This window comes from Rhinopithecus roxellana, chromosome 17, assembly GCF_007565055.1.
Source record: "Rhinopithecus roxellana isolate Shanxi Qingling chromosome 17, ASM756505v1, whole genome shotgun sequence".
Taxonomy (NCBI): domain Eukaryota; kingdom Metazoa; phylum Chordata; class Mammalia; order Primates; family Cercopithecidae; genus Rhinopithecus; species Rhinopithecus roxellana.
The window spans coordinates 31,440,274-31,459,869 of record NC_044565.1 but is presented as its reverse complement, the minus strand read 5'-3'; the positions used below and the strand labels follow the sequence as shown (position 1 = coordinate 31,459,869).

General features: G+C 42.3%; 1 protein-coding gene across 1 annotated transcript; it reads left to right on the top strand.

Annotated features, from left to right (window-relative positions):
- The first annotated feature begins 14,037 nt into the window (after positions 1 to 14,037).
- On the top strand, positions 14,038 to 16,613 carry LOC115894247 (lithostathine-1-alpha-like). Its single transcript, XM_030921049.1, has 5 exons — positions 14,038 to 14,138; positions 14,768 to 14,886; positions 15,183 to 15,320; positions 16,044 to 16,155; positions 16,365 to 16,613. The coding sequence occupies exons 1-5, from the start codon at positions 14,075 to 14,077 to the stop codon at positions 16,430 to 16,432; spliced, it is 501 nt and encodes a 166-aa protein (XP_030776909.1). The 5' UTR covers positions 14,038 to 14,074; the 3' UTR covers positions 16,433 to 16,613.
- The last annotated feature ends 2,983 nt before the right edge of the window (positions 16,614 to 19,596 follow it).

Here is a 19,596-nt window from a genome sequence, read left to right as displayed (position 1 = left end):
TGAGTGTCACAGTGTAGAGGCCTGTCCACTTTGGTTGTAGCTTTTGGGTTGGGGTCAGGTTGGTAGATAAACACATCTGTGCTTGCAAGACAATTATGTTGAGAGGACAAGGAGGTGTTGACAGGAGAGGCAGGGTCTACATTTGCTGTTTCATGAATGAAAAACCGTGTCTGGATTAAGGAGGGGAGGTAATTCCTGAGTGGCTCAAAGTCTGGTAAGGGTGGAGGCCTTAAGACAAAAGTTTGGCCACACATGATTTCAAAGGGACTATAAAATGAGGGCACTTTTGGTGTTGTGTGGAGTCTCATGAGGGTGAAAGGGAGATTTTTTTGTCCACAACTGGTGAGTTTCTAGAGCCAGCTTGGTGAGTTGGGTTTTAAGGACACAGTTAATTTTTTCAACTTTACCTGAAGATTGAGGCCTGTACGGTGTGTGGAGAACCCACTTTATTTCTAAGGATGTAGAGATGCCTTGGGTAATTTGGCTGATGAAGGGGGGCCTGTTATCAGACTGGATGGATGTTGGGAGTCCAAAAAGGGAAATTATATGCATGATGAGAGTTAGTGTGAGGATAGTTGCACCTTCTGAAGTTGTTGGGAATACTTCTGCCTACCCAGAGAAAGCACAGACAAAGACTAGAAGACAGAGGAGCCATTTATAGGGGGGTATTTATCGAGTGAAGCCTACTTGCCAATCTTGCCTGGGCATCTGGCCCCGGGCTTGGTGGGTAGGAAAAGGTGGTGGCTGGAAGGAGCCCTGGGGTGACCCTGAGTGGTAGATAGAGCAGGACTGGGTAATTTTTTGAACACGGCTAGAAATGTGAGGACAAGTGAGAATAGGGCAGAGAAGTTGCAAGAGAGGTTTGTAACCAACATGGAAAGAGTCGTGGAGGCTTCGGAGGTGATGAAGACTTTGAGAGTGAGGAAGAACAAAGCGCCCTTCCTTGACATACCATGGTCTTTGCTTTTGAAGGTTTTGGGCTCAGAAGTTCTCTTTTTCTTCTCAGGAGTAAAGAGGAGAGAACAAGGACAGGGACAGAAACTGACCTTGCACAGGTTTGTAGGGCTACCTGTTTGGCTACCTGATCTGCTAAAGCATTTCTGGCCGACATAGGATTGTCTGGGGTTTAGTGGCCCCTGCAATGAATGATGGCAGCTTTCTGTGGGAGCCTGGCAGCTTGAAGGAGCTTGCTGATGGGAGAATCATTTATGACAGGGATGGTTTTTGCAGTTAGGAAACCCCATTCTTTCCAGATGGACGAGTGTGAGTGGACTATGTGGTATATAATGATAATTTGAATATATGTTGATCTGTGTCTGGCTGCTACAGTGAGAGCTCGAGTGAGGGCGTTGAGTTCAGCTTTTCGGGAGGTGGTGCCTAGGAGGATCGGATTGGCTTCAATAGTGTGTGTGGGGGGGTGGGGGGCGTGACACTATAGCATAGCCAGCATTCCAGCATCCTTAATGTAGGAAGGTGCTACCATCTACAAACCAAGTAAAGGAGGCATCTGGGAAGGTTTGGTCTGTTAGGTTTGGCAAATGTGTAAGAAAGGTTTGAACAGTGTTCACACAGAAGTGTGTAGGGTCTTGGTTGGTTGTAGCTTCGGGTAAGAGCATGGCGGGGTTTAGACGGGAGCTGGTTAGCGTGGTGATTTTGGGGGTTTCTATGAATGGAGCATACAGTTGAAGAAGCTGTGGGGCAGAGATTAGAGTACACTGCAGTGAGTTAGCATGTCTTTGATGTTATGGGTGAATAAACTGTTAGATTGGCATGGAGAGATAGTTTTAGGCTTTTAAGGGTGAGGGCAGCAGCTGCCATCAATGCTCGGAGGCAGTCAGGCCATCTGAGAACTGTGGCTTCAAGCTGTTTAGAGAGGTAGGCAACAACCTGGAGGCTAGGTCCCTTAGACTGGGTTAGAACACCCAGTGTAACTTCACGCCATTTGTCAGTATACAGGGAGAAAGGTTTGGTGAGTTCTGGGAGAGTGAGGACAGGGGCTGAGATGAGAGCCTTTTGGAGTAGATGGAAAGGTTGAGTAAATAAGCTATGCAGGTTTTAAAGGCTCATGGAGAGGGCCTTTAGCAGCTTGGTGTAACGGTTTGGCACGTAGAGCGAAGGAGGGAACCCAGAGCCTAAAATATCCTGCTAGTCCCAGAAAAGAGAATTTCTTGCTTAGTTTGTGGAGGTGGGAGGGACTGGAGGAGGGATATGCGGTCGGTTGTGAGCCTTTGGGTACATAGGGTAAGAGGGAGTACATATTGGTGCCCTTTTAGGGGAGACGTAATGCCCCCGTTCTGCCAAGAAGTTTAAAAGAGAGAGATAGTATGGGCATTGCAATCTCTTTGAGAGGCGCTACACAGGAGCAGATCATTAACACAGTGGAGGAGAGTGTACGGTTTTGGGGATAAGGTAGGTACAGAGGTCGCAAGTAAGGGCCTGTCTAAAAAGGTCGGGGGCTGTCTCTGAAACCTCTAGGTAGTACACACCAGGTGAGCTGATGTGAAATGTGGGTGTCAGGGTTTCCTACATAAAGGCAAAGAGATATTGGGAATTAAGGTGTAAAGAAATTGTGAAAAAACCATCCTTTATGCCTAGGATAGACAATGGGTGGTATTGGAGGGAATTGCAGAAAGTAAAGCATATGACTTAGGAACTACTGGAAAGTACAGCTTGGTTAAAGAGCCTGAGGTCCTGGACTAAGCAACAAGTTCCATCTGGCTTTTTGACAGATAGAATTGTTATGTTAAAAGGGGAGTCTGTTGGGCGGGGTAGGTGACTGGCGAGGAGGTGAGAAATGATAGGTTTTAGGCTTATGAGAGCTGCTTAGAGGATGGGATATTGCTTCTGTGATAGAAACTGGGTGACCTTTTAAGGGTAATGCGGATAGGGGTGTGGTTTTCTGCGACTGAGGGTGTGAAAGTATCCTAAACAGCAGGATTAACTATGGATGGGGGATAAGGAAAGATTGCATGTTTTAGGGTGGGAGGTTGAAGGAGTAGAAGAAAGCTAGAAGTACTGGAGGGGTCTGGGTGGATGTGTTGGGTACTATGGGGAATGTGGAAGTGAAAAGCGTGGAGTTTTGAAAGGATGTTTCTGCCTAGGAGCAGAGTTGGGCATGAGGGCAGACCTAAGAAAGAGTGAGTGAAGGAAAAAATGTGCAGGGAGCAGAAAAGTGGAGGGGTGGCTCAGGGTTTGGAGACTTGTCCATCAATTCCCTCAACAGAGACTTAGGAGGACTGCGTGGGTCCAGAAAAATTAGGTAAAGCAGAGTAGTTTGCCCCAATATTAATTAAAAAAAAAACATACTGGCCTCCCTGCCACCATCAGGGTTACCCTTGGCTTGGATGAAGCAATGGTAGTTGCTGGGGCACCCATTTCAGGGCACCATCAGCCTTCAGTGGCAAGGCTGATGAGATCTGAGTAGGAGGTTTTGGCCGGTTCAGGAAGGGATGGGGGCAGTCCTTGCAGGGGCCACTCACAGTCCAACTTCCAGTGGGGTCCTCTGCAGAGGGCGCATGGGCTGGTGGGCATACCTGGATTTGGGCATTGTCTGGACCAGTGGCCTTTATTGCTGCACTTGAAATAGTTGCCAGGTGGAGGTGGATTGCTTGGAGGCCTCCATGTGGAGCTGCGACCCTGGGGGCCTGCAGGGCCCCTGATGGCAGAGGTAAGCATTTGAAACTCTGCCTGTTTTTGCCTTTTACTTTCCTCATCACAGCTGTTAAAGACTTTGAAGGCTAAATTAAGAAGGTCTTGTTGTGGGGTTTGAGGGCCATCGTCAAGCTTCTGAAGCTTGCGCCTAATATCACAGGTGGATTGGGAAATGGACTGAAGGTTTAAAATATTGGTTTCTTCTGGGCTGGTTGGGTCTAGGTTGGTATACTTTCTCATGGCTTCAGTTAAACAAGAGAGAAAAAGGCCCTGGGTTTTTGTCAGGGCCTTGGGTGATTTCTGAAAGTTTTTCATAGTTTACCACTTTTTGGGGACCCATTTTTAGTCCTGCAAGGAGGCACATAGTTATGTGGTCTTGATGGCACCATCCAGAGGCCCCATCTTAATAATCCCAGTGGGGGTCCTGGCTGGGGACTGCCTCCGTGCCAGTAGGCAGGGCAGGAGCTTGGTGATGAATTGTGTCAGCATGTGCCGGAGCCAAGGGCCAGATATGGTCCGGTCCGGGTCTTCTGGGGTGAGGGTGGAAGATAAGATAACGTAGAGGTCATGCCAGGTTAGTTTGTAAGACTGGTAAGGTACTGAAGCTAAGAGAAAAGGTAGGGTCTTCTGGAAATGAATCGAGTCTTTTGTTAATTTGAAAGACATTAGTGAGGGAGAAGGGAACATGCACTCTAACAATACCTTCAGTTCCTGCCACTTCCCAAAGGGGGCATTCTAGCACCGGCACTGAAGTAAGGGTAGGGCATGGGCCAAAGATGGTGCCTGAGCGAGTATGGGTGGGAAAGAATAAAGAAGCCAGAAGTGGTTCCTGCTCAGGGTTTGAAGGGGAAAGGAGGTTTGAGTTGACAGGCAGTGGAGGATAGATAGGGGCATAAGGTGGTGGGATGGTTTGACAGGCTTCAGGAGAGGGAGGGTGAAGAGGAGAATGAGTACAGACAATGCTAGAGTTGTCCCGAGGAGAGGATGGTGTAGGAAAAGAAGTGGTTACTTTTGGAGGTGATGCCAGCTGGGAAGATGGTGGCCGAGAAGTTGGTGACTGGGAAGAGGGCGACTGGAAAGGTAGTGGCTGAGGAGAGAACAAGGAGGTTTGGAGGGTTAAAGAAGACAGTTGAGAGGAGGAGGTATGGGCTTTAAGGGGTGGACAGCAGTCTGTTGGATTGAATGAGGAAAAAGAGAGAGGGTCGGGAGGAGAAAGGTGATCAGGGCGGTGAGAATGGAGGGGAAGGATTTGAACAGGTAGGTAAGGATTGCAGAGGTTGGGTAGTAATTTGAGTGCACAAAGGCCTGGACATAAGGAATTTTTTCCCCATTTTTCCAGTCGTCGGCAATAATTACTTAAGTCGGTTAAAAACTGTAAAGTTAAATGTTCTATTTGCAGGCCATTTGGACGCGTTATTTAATTTGTACTGTGGCCAGGCTGTATTGCCAAAAAATAAAAATAAAAATAAATAAAAATAAAAAAATAAAAAAAGACAAGGCGCATAGGGTGGATATCTTGCCTGAGGCCTAAGGCTTGCAGGTTTTTTATGAGGCAGCCTAGAGGGCTGTTTTTTGGAATGGAGGACGAGAAGTTTTCCATAACGGAGGGTAGGCTGGGGAGAACAGGGAAAAAGGAGACCGTCCTGGACGGCAGGAGGGAGATGATAAAAGGAGTAATCGTCACCGCTGCCTTTTTCATTCTCCGAACAGGATCAAATGGCTAAGAGGCAACCCCTTAAGACCAGATGATCAGCGACTGCCTGGTACAGTGCCGGAGCCTTCTTGGACCAATATCGGATTTTTGGATGGAAGAAACCGAGAGAGGCCATGCCGATTTTTCCCTGTTAATGGGATTCCCAAGGAAATTTACCAGTAAGTGAGATCAGTGACCAATATGCATGCATGGAGAAGCAACAGGAGACCGAGGAGCTTCCTTTCTCCAGCTGCTGTGGCCTGCTCTCTGGGGTGGAGGGGTAGGTCCATGGAGGATGCAGACCTGAGCCCCCTCCTGGGTTTCAGCACCAGATGTAAGGTTTTTGTATCACTTGAAACCCCAACAGCGCACCAACAGACAACATGAGGTGGTGTGGAGCAATATGCTGTTTTAATGAGCACCTGGGTGCAGGACGGCTGAGGCCTAAAATGGCGTCAGCCCCAAGTGAGGACGGGTCAAAGGTTTTATAGTCTCCTGTAAACAGGAAGTGCCCTAGTCTGACGTAACTGCTACATTGGACCCAGATGGCCTCTTTCTCCATCTTAAGGAATTTTTTATATTTTTAGTTTTAATTGGAGGAAGAGTTCTGCCAAGCAATTGATTTAACCAAAAAAGAGAATGTATTGAAGGAAAATAGAGAACAGAGAGTTTATTTCCTCTTTCCTGCTTATATTTAGCATGCCTGTTTTAGGTAATCTCTGGGGCGTAAAATTTTTCAAACCTCCCTTTTGTCAGGAGTTCTTCCCTCCTGCTTATGTTTAACAACTATTTGCCTAGCAACCCACCCACTGATGTTCCATTAGGAATTGTCCTAGTGGGTAATCTCTGTGGTGGCCTTGCACCTGTGTCAGTTCTCTCGTTGAGCCCTGAGGCTCCCTGACACGTTTTTTGAAATCTAGCTCTTACCATCAGCAATCCTGGAGAGTTAACACTCTATGGACACCATCAAAACTTATACCCTGTACCTTCTGGAGTGATGGCCAGCACCACATCTGGGCTTCTGTAAGCCTTTTCTGAGATGGCTTAAAAGAGTTGCTCAGGAATGCAGGAATCAGAGACTTGAGGAAGCCCTGAGTGATGAGCAACAAGGTCCCAAGGGCTCCCAAGACTCCTCTTTTGATCTAATTCTGTTCTCCAGACATTGGCATTTTGAGCTTGTGATGGGAGCTAATCTCCTTATCAAAATTTGGCCACCCCCTAGGTTTTTCTTTTCTGAATATGCCTTTTCTTTATTTAAAACACAACCAGACTAAGAATTTTCCTAATCTTTACTTTCTGCTTCCTTTTCAATATACATGTCATATTTAATTTTTTCCCTTTTCTCAAGTTTTACTATTGACAGTTTAGAAAAGCCATGCAGCATCCTCAACAATTTGCTACTTAGATATTTCTTCCACCAAATATCCTAGCCTGTGGTTCTTAAATTCTGCCTTTCATAAAATGTTGGGACACAAAGACCATTCATCCATGTTTGTTGCCACTTAGTAAAAAGGATAACCCTCATGTCATTGTGCAATAACATGTCCTGCATTTCCATCTGGGATCTCATCAGAATTACCTCTACCATTCATATTGCTGCTATTCTCTTCAAAACCACTCAAGTAATCTCACTGATGATTTAGGTTTACCCTATAGCTCTCCCCTTCTTGAGCCCTCACCAGTGTAGCCCTTAACACTCTCTTAATAGCAATCTAGGCTTTTTTCTAGCCTGATCCTCTAAACTCTTTTGCCCTCTGACCATGACTCAGTTCCAAATCTGACACACATTTTTAGGTGTTTCTAATAGTAACAACCCCACTTCTGGTACAAATTTCTACCTTAGTCCATTTTCTACAGCTAGAACAAAACACTTGAGACTGGATAATTTATAAAAAACAGAAATTTATTTTCTAACAGTTCCAGAGACTTAGAAGTTCATTATTAAGATTCTGGAATCTTTCAAGGGCCTTCCTGCTGCTTCATGATATGGCAAAAGGCTGAAGGGCAAAGAAGCAAAAGGGAATGAAACTAGCCATTTTCTAATGGTGTTAATCTCAACTATGAGAACAGGGGCTTCATGGCTCAATCACTTCTTAAAGGTCCATGTAAATATGATTACAATGTTCAGTTAAATGTCGACATGAATTTAGAGAGGATAAACTTGATCATTTTCCCTGATTCTCTTACTATCTTCATTCTTCTGAAACCTGGTTAATATTCATCTTCTCAATTGACATAATGACATTTGTTTAAAGGTTATGTGGTTATCTGTCTTACACTTTTCATCAGTTCATAGCCAGAAATACATTATGGGTTTAATTTAGATTCGTGAATTTACCTTGCCTTGGAGGCATATCATTGATCCTCTGAAGAAAGGATCTTTTCACTTGAGAGAAAATCCAGTTTGGGTTCTGAAATTTCACTTCTATTCCTCAGCCTCATATGTTACAACAGTTTATATTTCTGCTAGTTCTGTGCCTTCTGTATTTGAAAAGGACAATGCCATTCAACAAGTGTGTTCTCTGAACGTAGATATTGGTTTCGCTTTTCATGTTTTATGGTTCAGGGATTCCTTAGTCCTACTGTCAAACTAAAGAGGAAAAATGAGGTAAAAGTAATATAAGTAGTTTATTTGGGCCAAGTTTGAGGACTACAGCCTGGGAGCATAAATTCAAGTTTTCCTGAATATATGCTCCAATTAGCCGCAGTTATCATCGGGTTTTTAAAAGAAAAAAAAAAAAAGGAGGCAGTTCCTAAGTTCTTTACTAATAATTTACATTAATAACAAAGACTATTTACAGGTTATAAATCATAGTTTGTATAAAAAATATCAGGAAAATAAGTGAGGCAACTAGTCAGGAACTAAATGCCCTTAAGCAGTTGCCCCCAGGCATGGGTGTGAAGGGGTATGACCAAACTTCCACACTCATGCCTCTCTGGGCCTGATAAATTTTGCATACCTCACATAGGTCAGAGCTCCGAGCTATTTTTTTTTTTTCTCTTCTCACTACAAAGGGTAATTCACTTATATCCTGAAGTTCAAAACTGTTGTATTTTTTCCCAAACAAATGTTGGCCCTCCAGCCCATAGGCTTACAGTGGACAGTTGACAATAGTCATTGCCAGAATGATTCCTCCTTGGAAATCTCAAAAGAAAACAAACAAACAAACAAAAATGAAAAGAAAAGAAAAGAAATCAAACCTTGTCAGCAACCTCAGTTGGTTATTTAACTGACCCAGAGACTAGAAAGTAGAGACAATGTTTTCACAAAACTGAGTTTGATTTTATCTGTCTGTGATGTATGTAAATGGAGGAAGTGGGATAGTGGTCAGGAAACTTGAGAGACTGTAGACACCCAGAGGAGGATATGGCAATCACTCTAGCTTTCCTGTGGAGATGAGGTTGTGGATGGAAAGTTTTTACAAAATAACCATGAGTAAAATAGCTGCTGGAGTCTGCAGAAAAAGGACAGAGCAAAGTGGTAGAAGAAACAGAGGGGTGAGAAGTAGATTGGAGTTAATGCTTTTTCTCACCACCACTGGATAGAGGTTCAGATACTTAAATTCTCTGAACACCTGTCCTCTTATGAGAGGGACAGTTTAATTACATGTGATCCCATCTACTTATAACACTCCATTCTTTCCAGTTGTTTTAGAATTTTACAGCTTTTGCAGGGTGGGCAATAGAATGGACAGATAGAGAACATAGACACTGGTGTCAGATTTATTGGACCCAAATTCTGGCTGTGTTACTTTCTGTGAATCCTGTGTGACCTTGGGCAAGTCACTTCACCTTTTGGTGCTTAAGGTATTTATGTTCAATGTAGAGATTTTTTTTTTAACATGTTTAATTCTTGTAAAAATATTTCTAAGAACATAAAAATTAAAATACACATGTTTGCTTTAATGGGATAATATAATAGAAATACTCTAGACTAGGAAGTGCATTTGAAGGTATTGTGCAAGTACAGAGAGGAATTATAGTTTAAGCTTTAATCATCGCTGTTATGTGCTTAGCAGACAGTCAGCAGCATCTTTGCTGAATGCATCATCCCATCTTCACTCCCCTCTCCTTTCTCCTCATTGTATCTGGCAACAGTTCTGAAGAGGCGTTGGAATTGATTTATTAATTTGGGGAAGTGTAGTATAAGGTGCAGTCCCCAGAAACCTTCAGCTTCTTCCATGGGAGTTTCTCTTTCCACAGGCTCCTTTTGGGGCTTGCCTTGTCAGGAGAGGAGGCCTCCGTGGTAAACGATGCTAGAATGCCATGAATGTGTGGCCCTCCCTTTCCCCACTGCCCCAAGCAGGACACTTGTCCTGCTGCCTCCCTTGTCCCTTGTCCCACAGATGGTTCTGCTTCAGGCTCACACCACTCACTGCCCCTCCTCCCAGATTCCTCCCTTCACACCCATCATCACTATTCCTGGAAGGTCTCTGCTTCTTCCTGGGCTGCTCAGGGCCATGGGAACTGGGCATCTGGTTGCTGCTGGGGAAAGGCAAAGCCTGCCTTTGACTTGCAGAGTTTACCAAGCTGTTTATGAGAAAGGACCTCATGCATGACCACTCCTGGGTTTGCCAGGAAGAGGCCCCCCGATGCTGAACTTGTGTCAGTGCCCTTTACAAGGCCTGTGAATTTTCTCCTTGCCCTCTGCTTAAAATTTAAATTAAGTGCTTATTTTATAGAGGAGAAATCTAAAGAAAAAGAGCTTCTCTTTTTTGATTTGAGGAATTTACAACTTTTCTGAGATTCCTTATTGATATTAAATAATGTAAATAAGTGGAAGCTTGTTAGTATATGGGTTTCTAACTCTTCAGGGACGCAAGACTTTAAGAGATCATGGATGGTTTTCTGTAAGAGTTTAGTTTTTTCTTAGTGTTTTTGTGGCTTTTATTTCCATAGACAAGTGCTGAGACATGAGGAAGGGAGAAAAGAGGTCCTGGCTTGTTTCCTAACCTTCCAAGATTCCATCAAAACCTCACATTTTCTGACCCCTTTGTTGTGTGACTTTTGGTGAGGCTGGCTCCTATCTGTGCTAAGGTGGTAAAGAACAGCTCCTTCTGTGCCAAACGCAGACACAGACATGATTGTCATGCTAGTATATGTAAAAGTCCAATTAAATTGTGGGTGAAGGATTTAGGGCTTGGTATCTTATATTTATAAACCTTTGAAGTTCATCTTTTGGGGCTTGTGGTATGGCTGTGATTGCTGAGTGGTTGTTTACTTATTTATTTTTCATTTTCTGGGTACATAGTAGGTATATATATTTATGTGTTACATGAGATATTTTATTGTAAGCATGCAATGCCTAATAAACACCTTGCAGTATGCCATCTTCATTATTTTAAAATGTTCAATTAAATTATCTTTTACTAAGTCACCCTGTTGCGCTAACAAATACTATGCCTTAGTCATTCTAACTTAGTTATTTGGTTAAATCAGTCAGAGCTCTAAGAGAGCTGGGTGGGTTGAATGTGGAGATAAATCAAGGGAATTCAGAAGGATATTTGTGATAACTAAATGACCTTAAAGCAAAACTCACGCTTATGTTTGAATTTTGCTTCACTACATAGTAGCTGTTTTATATTAAGTAAATTACTTAAGCCATTTCTCATCTTCAGTTTCTTCATATCTTAAATATGGCTGCAAATAGCACCTGTATTTTCAGAATGTCATGGGATTAAGTGGGTTCTTACTGGTAAAACATTTAGAATAGTATCTGGCATAAAGAACATGGCAGTGCAATCTTGTGTTAAATAAACTGGAACTTTCTTGGTAAGGAGAGGAAGCTAAGTTGTAGGAAGGGTTTCTTACATTTGCAGAGCACAAATAGACCATGGAAAGTCCTCAGTGAACCTGGTACTACTTCACCTAATTTCCTCTTAGGTCTAATGTTTGCAGTATTCACATGTCTGGCAAGGATCAAAAAAAAGAGGGAGATTAACTCTCCTTCAGAAGTGTAAAATTTTTATTACGGGGTGGAAAGGAGGGAATATCTACAAGGAGATGGCCAAAAGCACCAAAAATTAGCCAGATCCTTGAAACTTCCTAAGTCATATTAAGGCGTATCAAGACATTGCCCCACTTGAGGCTACATTAACACTAGATGGGCAGGGTAATGATTTTCACCTATGAGACGACTTTCAGAGTGAATTTGGTAAAAAGATTTAAACAAGCTTATGAGAATGTCATAAAACTCAGTCAGAGGAAGGAACCCGGGGTTACTGAGGAAAACAAGATCAGCATTGAAGGAATAGGAACTATAACCTCCTTGAAAAGGGCATCACTTTGGAACCACAGTGGCTGCCCGTAAATGTCCTAAATTTTTTTTTTGTCTTGCATGTGGAATTTGGCCAGTCATATATGCAAGCAATAAGGGTATCTCAATAGGGGCAGAGCTATTTAGGGCAATAAAAGTTTTTATGAGAGTACTCTCTCAATTATTGTTTGTTTTATATCGCTCTTTTATATCACACTAGCAATAATATATTTTAGTAGGCACTATAAAGTATTAGATGCTTTATACCTGGAAAGTCATTGCTTGTTTGAAATGTTCTTGAAATATAGATGAACTCATATTTTTAAGAAATACCATAAAATGTTTTGTTTTAATATTTGTTTAATTAATTGTGTCTTTACTTTTTATCGTATCAACCTGCGATGGTACCAAATATACTGGATTCCTCCCTACTCTGTCCTTTGGTAACTCTGTTGAGCATGACTTAGCCTCTTATTTATAGAAACAAGAAAGACATCTTTCACTGGTGCTAAGTTTTTTAGACAGCATAACTCATTTTAGTAAATGCAGAAATTAAATGGACTACATTTACAACTATGTATAAAGCTATCATTTGGAATAAATACTATGAATATTTGTTATCTTTGTTTAAAATCTTTAGCTTTTATAAAACAAAGGATTTAAAAACTCACTCTAAATTCTCTATGCAAATAATATAAGTGGTTATGTATATTCTTGAATTTCAGATTTTTATTCTTTAAACTACATGTGAATTGACAAAAAAATTATACAATGTTAATTGCTATCTTTTTAAAGAATCTATACATTCTATTAAATAGTTTATAACTTCCTGCAACTGACAGTTTTGTATTCAACATTATGTTTTTGAAACCAAGCCATGTTGATAAATATCTAGCTTATTTGCTTTAATGTGTTTAGTATCTTATAATACATTATCTGTTTATGCCAATTGATACACCTGTCTCTGTGAACATTTAGGTTAGTTTTTTTTCTAATATTCCATTCTGAATTTTTTTTTTTTTTGGATGATGATTCCACTAAATACTCAGTTGATTCTGCTAAATGCTCAATTTCATCACATCATCTGTGACTTTAAGAGATTTTTAATTTCATACCGAATTCTTCAATGACGCCTACCCTCATATCCAGCTATTTTGAGCTTTCTTAAGCATTAGCTCACTGTACAGTTCCCACCTGCTTCGACTTGGAGAATGCCTATATCAGGCTAGCTACTTATACTAAAACCTGGCTGGACATATTGGTTTACATGTATGTAACTCTTAAGGCTTGACATCTGAAGTAGGTCTTGAGAGTTCCTGAACCTGAAAATAAATAGAGGAATGGCAGAGCACGGTGGCTCATGCCTATAATTCCAGCATTTTGGGAGGTCGAGTCGGGCAGATTGCTTGAGGTCAGGAGTTTGAGACCAGCCTGGTGAAATCCTGTCTCTACAAAAAATACAAAAAATTAGTCAGGCATGGTGGCATGTGCCTGTAATTCTAGCTACTCGAGAGGCTGAGGCAGAATAACTGCTTGAACCTGGGAGGCAGAGGTTGCAGTGAGCTGAGATTGCACCACTGCCCTCCAGCCTGGGTGACAGAGTGAGATTCTTTCTCAAAAAAAAAAAAAAAAAAAAGAAAAGAAGAGAAAGAAAGAAAAAGAAAAGAAAAGAAATAGAGGAACAACCCAAGCAACCAGCAAGTTGTGCTTAATCATGTGGACTCAGCCAACTCTTCCTCTACTGCTACCTATACTTAATATAAAAGAAGGGACTCCATATTTACAGAAAGGACAAGGAAATCTACTCCTTTCCTCTTTCTAGAACTGCTAAAGATCATAGGCACTGGACACCTGGTTGCTGCTGAGGAAACGCAAAGCCTGACTTGCACTTGGACAGTTTGCCAATCTGTTTGTGGTAAGTTGATGTCATTTGTAGTCATTCCCAGTGAGTGCCAGGAAGAAGCTGGTTTGGATGCCACAATCTCTCTGTCTCAGTGCCATAAGTAGGCCCTCTGATCCTCACTCCTTGCCCCGCCTCTTCCTTAATTTATGCAGCTCTATTCTCAGACCTTGTAATACACCTCCAACCAGTGCCTGGCCCAACAAGCCACTTCAGATCCAGCAAACGGGTAAGTGGACATTACAGGAGGAGGGAAACTCTAACATGGGTTCTTCCTCTTTCATCTTGGGGAAGATTCAGGATAATTTTCTAACCAAAAGGTCTCCACAGTAATGAAGCCTAAGCACGAGACAAACGTGTTTCTGGGTTACAGGATCTGTATAATCCCCACCTGTATAGAGAAATGTTGAGGGTGTGAGTATCTCAGATGGCCTTGCTGCCATCAGGAAACCAGAGAGAGGAAGTTGTAAGGAAGTTAATCATGTTCTGCTCTTCACTGCTCAAACCCTCTTCCCTGTGTTCTTCTATAGAGATCACTGATTTACCCCTTAAGCGAGATTCACTGCTGCTCAGCATGGCTCAGCCCAACTCATGCTTCATTCTGATCTCCTGCCTGATGTTTCTGTCTCTGAGCCAAGGTGAGATTTTTCCCCCAGACCTCCCACAACCCCAGCCATGAAGCCTTCACTCCATCCTCATGCATATGGGCTCACATGAGAAAAAGCAGAGTCAACATCAAGGGTTATTTTCTGTTGTTCAGTGACCTTTATTGCTGATTTCATCCCATTCAAAAACATCCTCACCTCATTAGGGAGTTAGAGATGGAACTTAGAATGACCCTTTATCAGTGAGCACTGCAGTTGGCATTGGTTTATCATAGTAACACTACTCATGATGGGGGTTTTGGGGATGTCTGTATGTAGACAGTCATTAGTGGAATGGTGAACTGAGGGGAGATTTGTGTGTAGAGAAACCAGACAAGCTTGAGACAGGCAGAAGCCTGAGTACTTCGAGACAGAAAAACCTGAGCCCCACATGTAAAAGGGACAATGGGGACACATTTCATGAGCCTATTCATTGTGTGCTCTTGTCTTGAGCAAAGACATCTTGAGAGACTATAGGTAAGATTCAGGAGGGCAGTAGTGACCAATCACTTCATGACCTATAGCATCCTTCTATTCCTATAAAGAATCCTCAGAAGCTCCTACCTCACCATCCAGCCTTTGCCGTGCTCTGAGGGTCTTTCTTAATTGTCTCTCTTTTCCAGGCCAAGAGGTCCAGACAGACTCGCCCAAGGCCCGGATCAGCTGCCCAGAAGGCACCAATGCCTATGGCTCCTACTGCTACTACTTTAATGAAGACCTTGAGACCTGGGTTGATGCAGATGTGAGTGAGGAGAGCAGTGTGGGAAGAGAGGCTCATGAAGGGAGGGGAAGCTGCCACTCTCCAGTGTGTTCAGTGGCCGATATGAGATGAGACTAGTCCCCTCCCTATCTGATCATCAGCCCAAAACTTTCCAATCTACTTTATCCCATCATTCAGCACAGAGATGCTGGTGGTCAGTGACAGTATCATCAGGGACATTTCTGTGCTGTCCTTTTACTGACAGATCCTCTGGCAAGGCTCAGTATATCCCCCACACTTTCCTCCTCCACTGAGTGTTCCATTTGCTTCTTCAATAGCTCTACTGCCAGAATATGAATTCAGGCAACCTGGTGTCTGTGTTCACCGAGGCAGAGGGTGCCTTTGTGGCCTCACTGATTAAGGAAACTAGCACTGATGATGGCAATGTCTGGATTGGCCTCTATGACCCCAAAAAGGTCAGTCTGCAGCCTCTTTTATCTCTTGATTATCAATTTTGAGAAGAAAGAGGGAAGTCTAAGCTTTGGGAAGTCTAGAACCAGCTTTTATCCTTTCTTATTTTTAATAAAAGGGACTTCTTTAGAGATCCTATGATGTATGAGGTAGTGAGATTCAGTGTAGGTAGTAGGAGAGATGAGTGGAAACTGGATATTCTAAGTGTCCTGGGCATTCATTAATGCATAAACTCTATCTACTTCTAGGAAAGCATCTTTATATACCACCTCTTACCCATTTTATTATTGTCTTTCTTGAACAATATCCTTTTGTAGACTATATACAAAAAGATACTAGTGGAGACAACCTACTTATGGCATTTGGGAGCCTGGTGTTATACTAAACAATATACCAACAACTAATGGGCAACCGGTGGCATGGTGAATATGAGGGTCATGGGTCTCAGGAGAGAAAAATAAGAAACCACATTCTATAATGAGCTTTTATTTATTTATTTATTTTGTACCAACTTCAGAACATTTGTCATTTTGTGTGAGAGTGGGAGAGAATTGGACATTCCAGGAAAGGAGAAGCTTAAAGCAAAAGCAGAGGAAAAAATGTTTTATTCATGGGAACAATAAGGTTTATTCTTACCTTATGTTTGGCCTGTTACTGAGTGTACACACAGGCCAGGTATTTCTCTTTCCAAGTCACCTCTTTCCCTCTTCTGGCCTTTCTCCAACTAGAATCTCTGTTGGCACTGGAGCAGTGGGTCCCTGGTCTCCTATAAATCCTGGGTCATTGGATCCCCAAGCAGTATCAATCCTGGCTACTGTGTGAACCTGACTTCAAGCTCAGGTAAAAGGCAGAGAATCCATCCATTTGTTTACCATTCCCTCCTGCTTAGTTCTGGGGATGAATGTAGGAACTGAGGTAGAGATGAGGTGAGATCCTTATCCAGGAAATGGTGAAGTGTTTTATCTTGTTTCTTGTCCCGAGTCCTAGATTCAGAGAGGGGCCACACTCCTTTCAAACCCCTTATTCTGACTCTTCTCATTGTGTCTTAGGATTCAAGGGATGGAAGGATGTGTCTTGTGAAGAAAAGTTTTCCTTTGTCTGCAAGTTCAAAAACTAGAGGCACTGGGAAATGGACGTATAGAAGTGATCCTGCAATTACTACAGAATCAAAAATTAAACTGGAACACATCTCCAACTCAGTTCAAACCCTCTTTTCTCTACTGAATTTGCATCGGTGACCTTTAGTACTTTACCCACCCCCAGTCTCCAGGGCCTGAAATAATAAAAATAACATGTTTTCCCCACTGTGCTGTCTTCTGCATTTGTTCATTCCACAGTCTATGTCTGAATGGTTGGGGTTGGAATGATTACAACATTTCAGAGCTTGCTTTTTCCTGGATATTTTTTAAAGCCTCATTTACATATCATGCCTGTTGCACTTACAAACATGTAATGGCCTTTCTTATGACAAGTTAAGCAGATAAAGATTTCAGCCATATCCTACATGTTACCATGGACCTAGTTTGTGTTAAAGAAATAACTGCATTGCAAATCTAGAGATGGCTGGAATATTTGGTACCATGAAAGGATTTACATAATTAGGGTCTAAGGAGTCCACATCTATTCTCAAATACGCAGGTTGATTTCATGACTGAAGTGATAATTCAAGAAGAATTGTCAGGTATAGAGAGAGGACTTCATTGGTGGTAGAATAACTAGAGGTTGGAAGACCAGGAAGGTTTGTTAAATGGTGCTACTTCAATAAATAAATAAGTAAATGATAAATTAGATAAATAAAAATCTACAAGCATATTAATTCCCTCATTAAAGATCCTATCTCCAAATACATTAAATTCTGAAATACTGAGTTTTAGGACTTCCACAGATTAATTTTGTAGGAATTTTTCTGAGAGGCAGAGCAAGATGGTAGAATAGAAGACTCTGCCAATTGTCCCCCTGCTGCAGGGACACCAATTTAACAACTATTCAGAAAAAAACACCTTCATATAAACCAAAAGTTAGATGAGCCCTCTTAGTACCTGGATTTAACTCTGAATAACTGAATGGTAATGGTGACACATCCTCTGAGAGAGCTGACACATCCTCTGGGAGGGCTGAATTACTGAAAGAGGCACTGAAAAGATAGAAAAAACAGTCTTGAATGGCTGATGCCAGCCCTCACCCATCCACAGCAACACTAGTGTGGTGCAGAGAGCATCGCTGAGCACTGACAGAGGGAAAGTATAGCAATTGTGAGGCATTGAACTCAGCACTGTCCTATGAGAGCCTAAAGGAAAACCAGACCAAAATCATGTGGATGAAAAGAGTCAAACTCTTTAGAATATTTGAAGAGATTTATTCTGAGCCAAATATGAGTGGCCAACAGCCTGTGACACAGCCCTCAGGAGATCCTGAGAACATGTGCCCAAGGTGGTTGGAGTACAGCTTAATTTACACATATTAGGGAGACACGAGACATCAATCAAATACTGGAAGCTGGGGGTAAAGTAAGGGGGATGGTGCTTCCAAGTCATAGGCAGATGTACAATTTTTCTGATTGGAAATTGGTTGAAAGAGTTAAGTTATTATCTAAAGACCTGGAATCAATAGAAAGTAATGTCTGGGTTATGGTGAAAAGAGGTTGTGGAAAACAAAGTTTTAGCATGCAAATGAAGCCTCCAGGCATCAGGCTTCAGAGAGAACAGACTGTCAATGTTTGATATCAAACTTAAAGAATCCATTCTATCAGTAATTCCAAAAGAGATAGGGTATCATGAGGCATGTCTGAATGCTGCCCACTATCATGTCCTGAACCAGTCCCTCAGGTTAGCCCTGGAATGCCCTTACCTAGATGAGGAGTCCATTCAGATGGTTGGAGGGCTTAGAATTTTATTGTTGGTTCACACTCTGCTGAAATTTTCCCACACATGGAGGATTTAAAGCAGCCCCAGTCAGAGGGGAATTTCCAATCCCAGTGGTTGGAACTTTAATTTCTGCACACCTCATCACTGCAGGCTAAAGTGCTCTGTGCTCTAAAAATGTTGAAAGGCAGTCTAGGCCACAAGGACTGCAGCTCATAGGCGAGTCCTAGTGCTGAATTGCTCACTTCACGGGAGACTCAACACATTACTGGCTATGGTGGCTATCAGGTGAAATTCCTTTTGCTTGAGAAGAACACAAGGAAAAGTAAAGTGGACTTTGTCTTGCATCTTAGGTACTAGCACAGCCCCAGCAGGGTAGAGCACCGAGTGAGCTGTTAGGTTCCTCGATTCCAGGATTTGACTCTTGGACAGCATGTCTGAACCTACTCTGGGTCAGAAAGTAGCCCACTTCCCTGAAGGGTAAGTCCCAGGCCAGGCAAATTTCACCACAACTGACTTAAGAGCCCTTGGGACTTAAGGGAACATTAGGTAGAATGCAATACTCCCCGTGGCCTGTGGTGGCAGTGGCTACACAGGGAGGCTCCTCTGCCTTTGGAAAGAGCAAAGAAGAATGGAAAAGACCTTGTTTTGTGGTTTGAGTGCCAGTTTAGCCAAAGTACAATAGAGTATCAGGTAAACTTCTAACGTTTCTAATGCTTGTCCCTGCTACTGGACAGCACATCTGGACCTGCCCAGGGCTTGGGGAACCTTGCCACCCTGAAGTAAATTGTTTCCTTTGCTGTGCAAAAGCTTTTGAACTTGATGTGATCCCATTTTGCCATTTTTCTTTGGTTGCCTGAGCTTGTGGGATATAACTCAAGAAATTTTTGCCCAGACCTATGTCCTGTAGATTTTCCTCAATGTTTGTTTGCTTTTCATTCGTTTTTGTCGTAGTTTCATAGTTTGAGGTCTTATATTTAAGTCTTCAATCCTTTTAATTTTTGTATATGGCCAGAAACAGGGGTCTAGTTTCATTCTTCTGAATATGGATATCCTATTTTCCCAGCACCATTTATTGAAGAGACTGCCTTTTACCCAGTGTATGTACTTGACACCTTTGTCCAAAATGATATCATTGCAGGTGTGTGCAACAGTCACTTCTCAGTCCTTGGAGGAGTCGTCACTGCTGGCCTCATAGAACAAGTCAGAGATAATTCTCTCCTCTTCGATTTTTTGGAATGCTCCTGAACTTTTCTTTGTTGGGAAACTATTTATTACTGATTCAATTTTATTACTCATCACTGGTTTATTCAGGTTTTCCAATTCATCCTGATTCAATTTTGGTAGGTTGTGTGTATATAGGAATTTGTCTACTTCCTTTAGATATTCCAGTTTGTTAGTGTATATTTGTTCATAATAG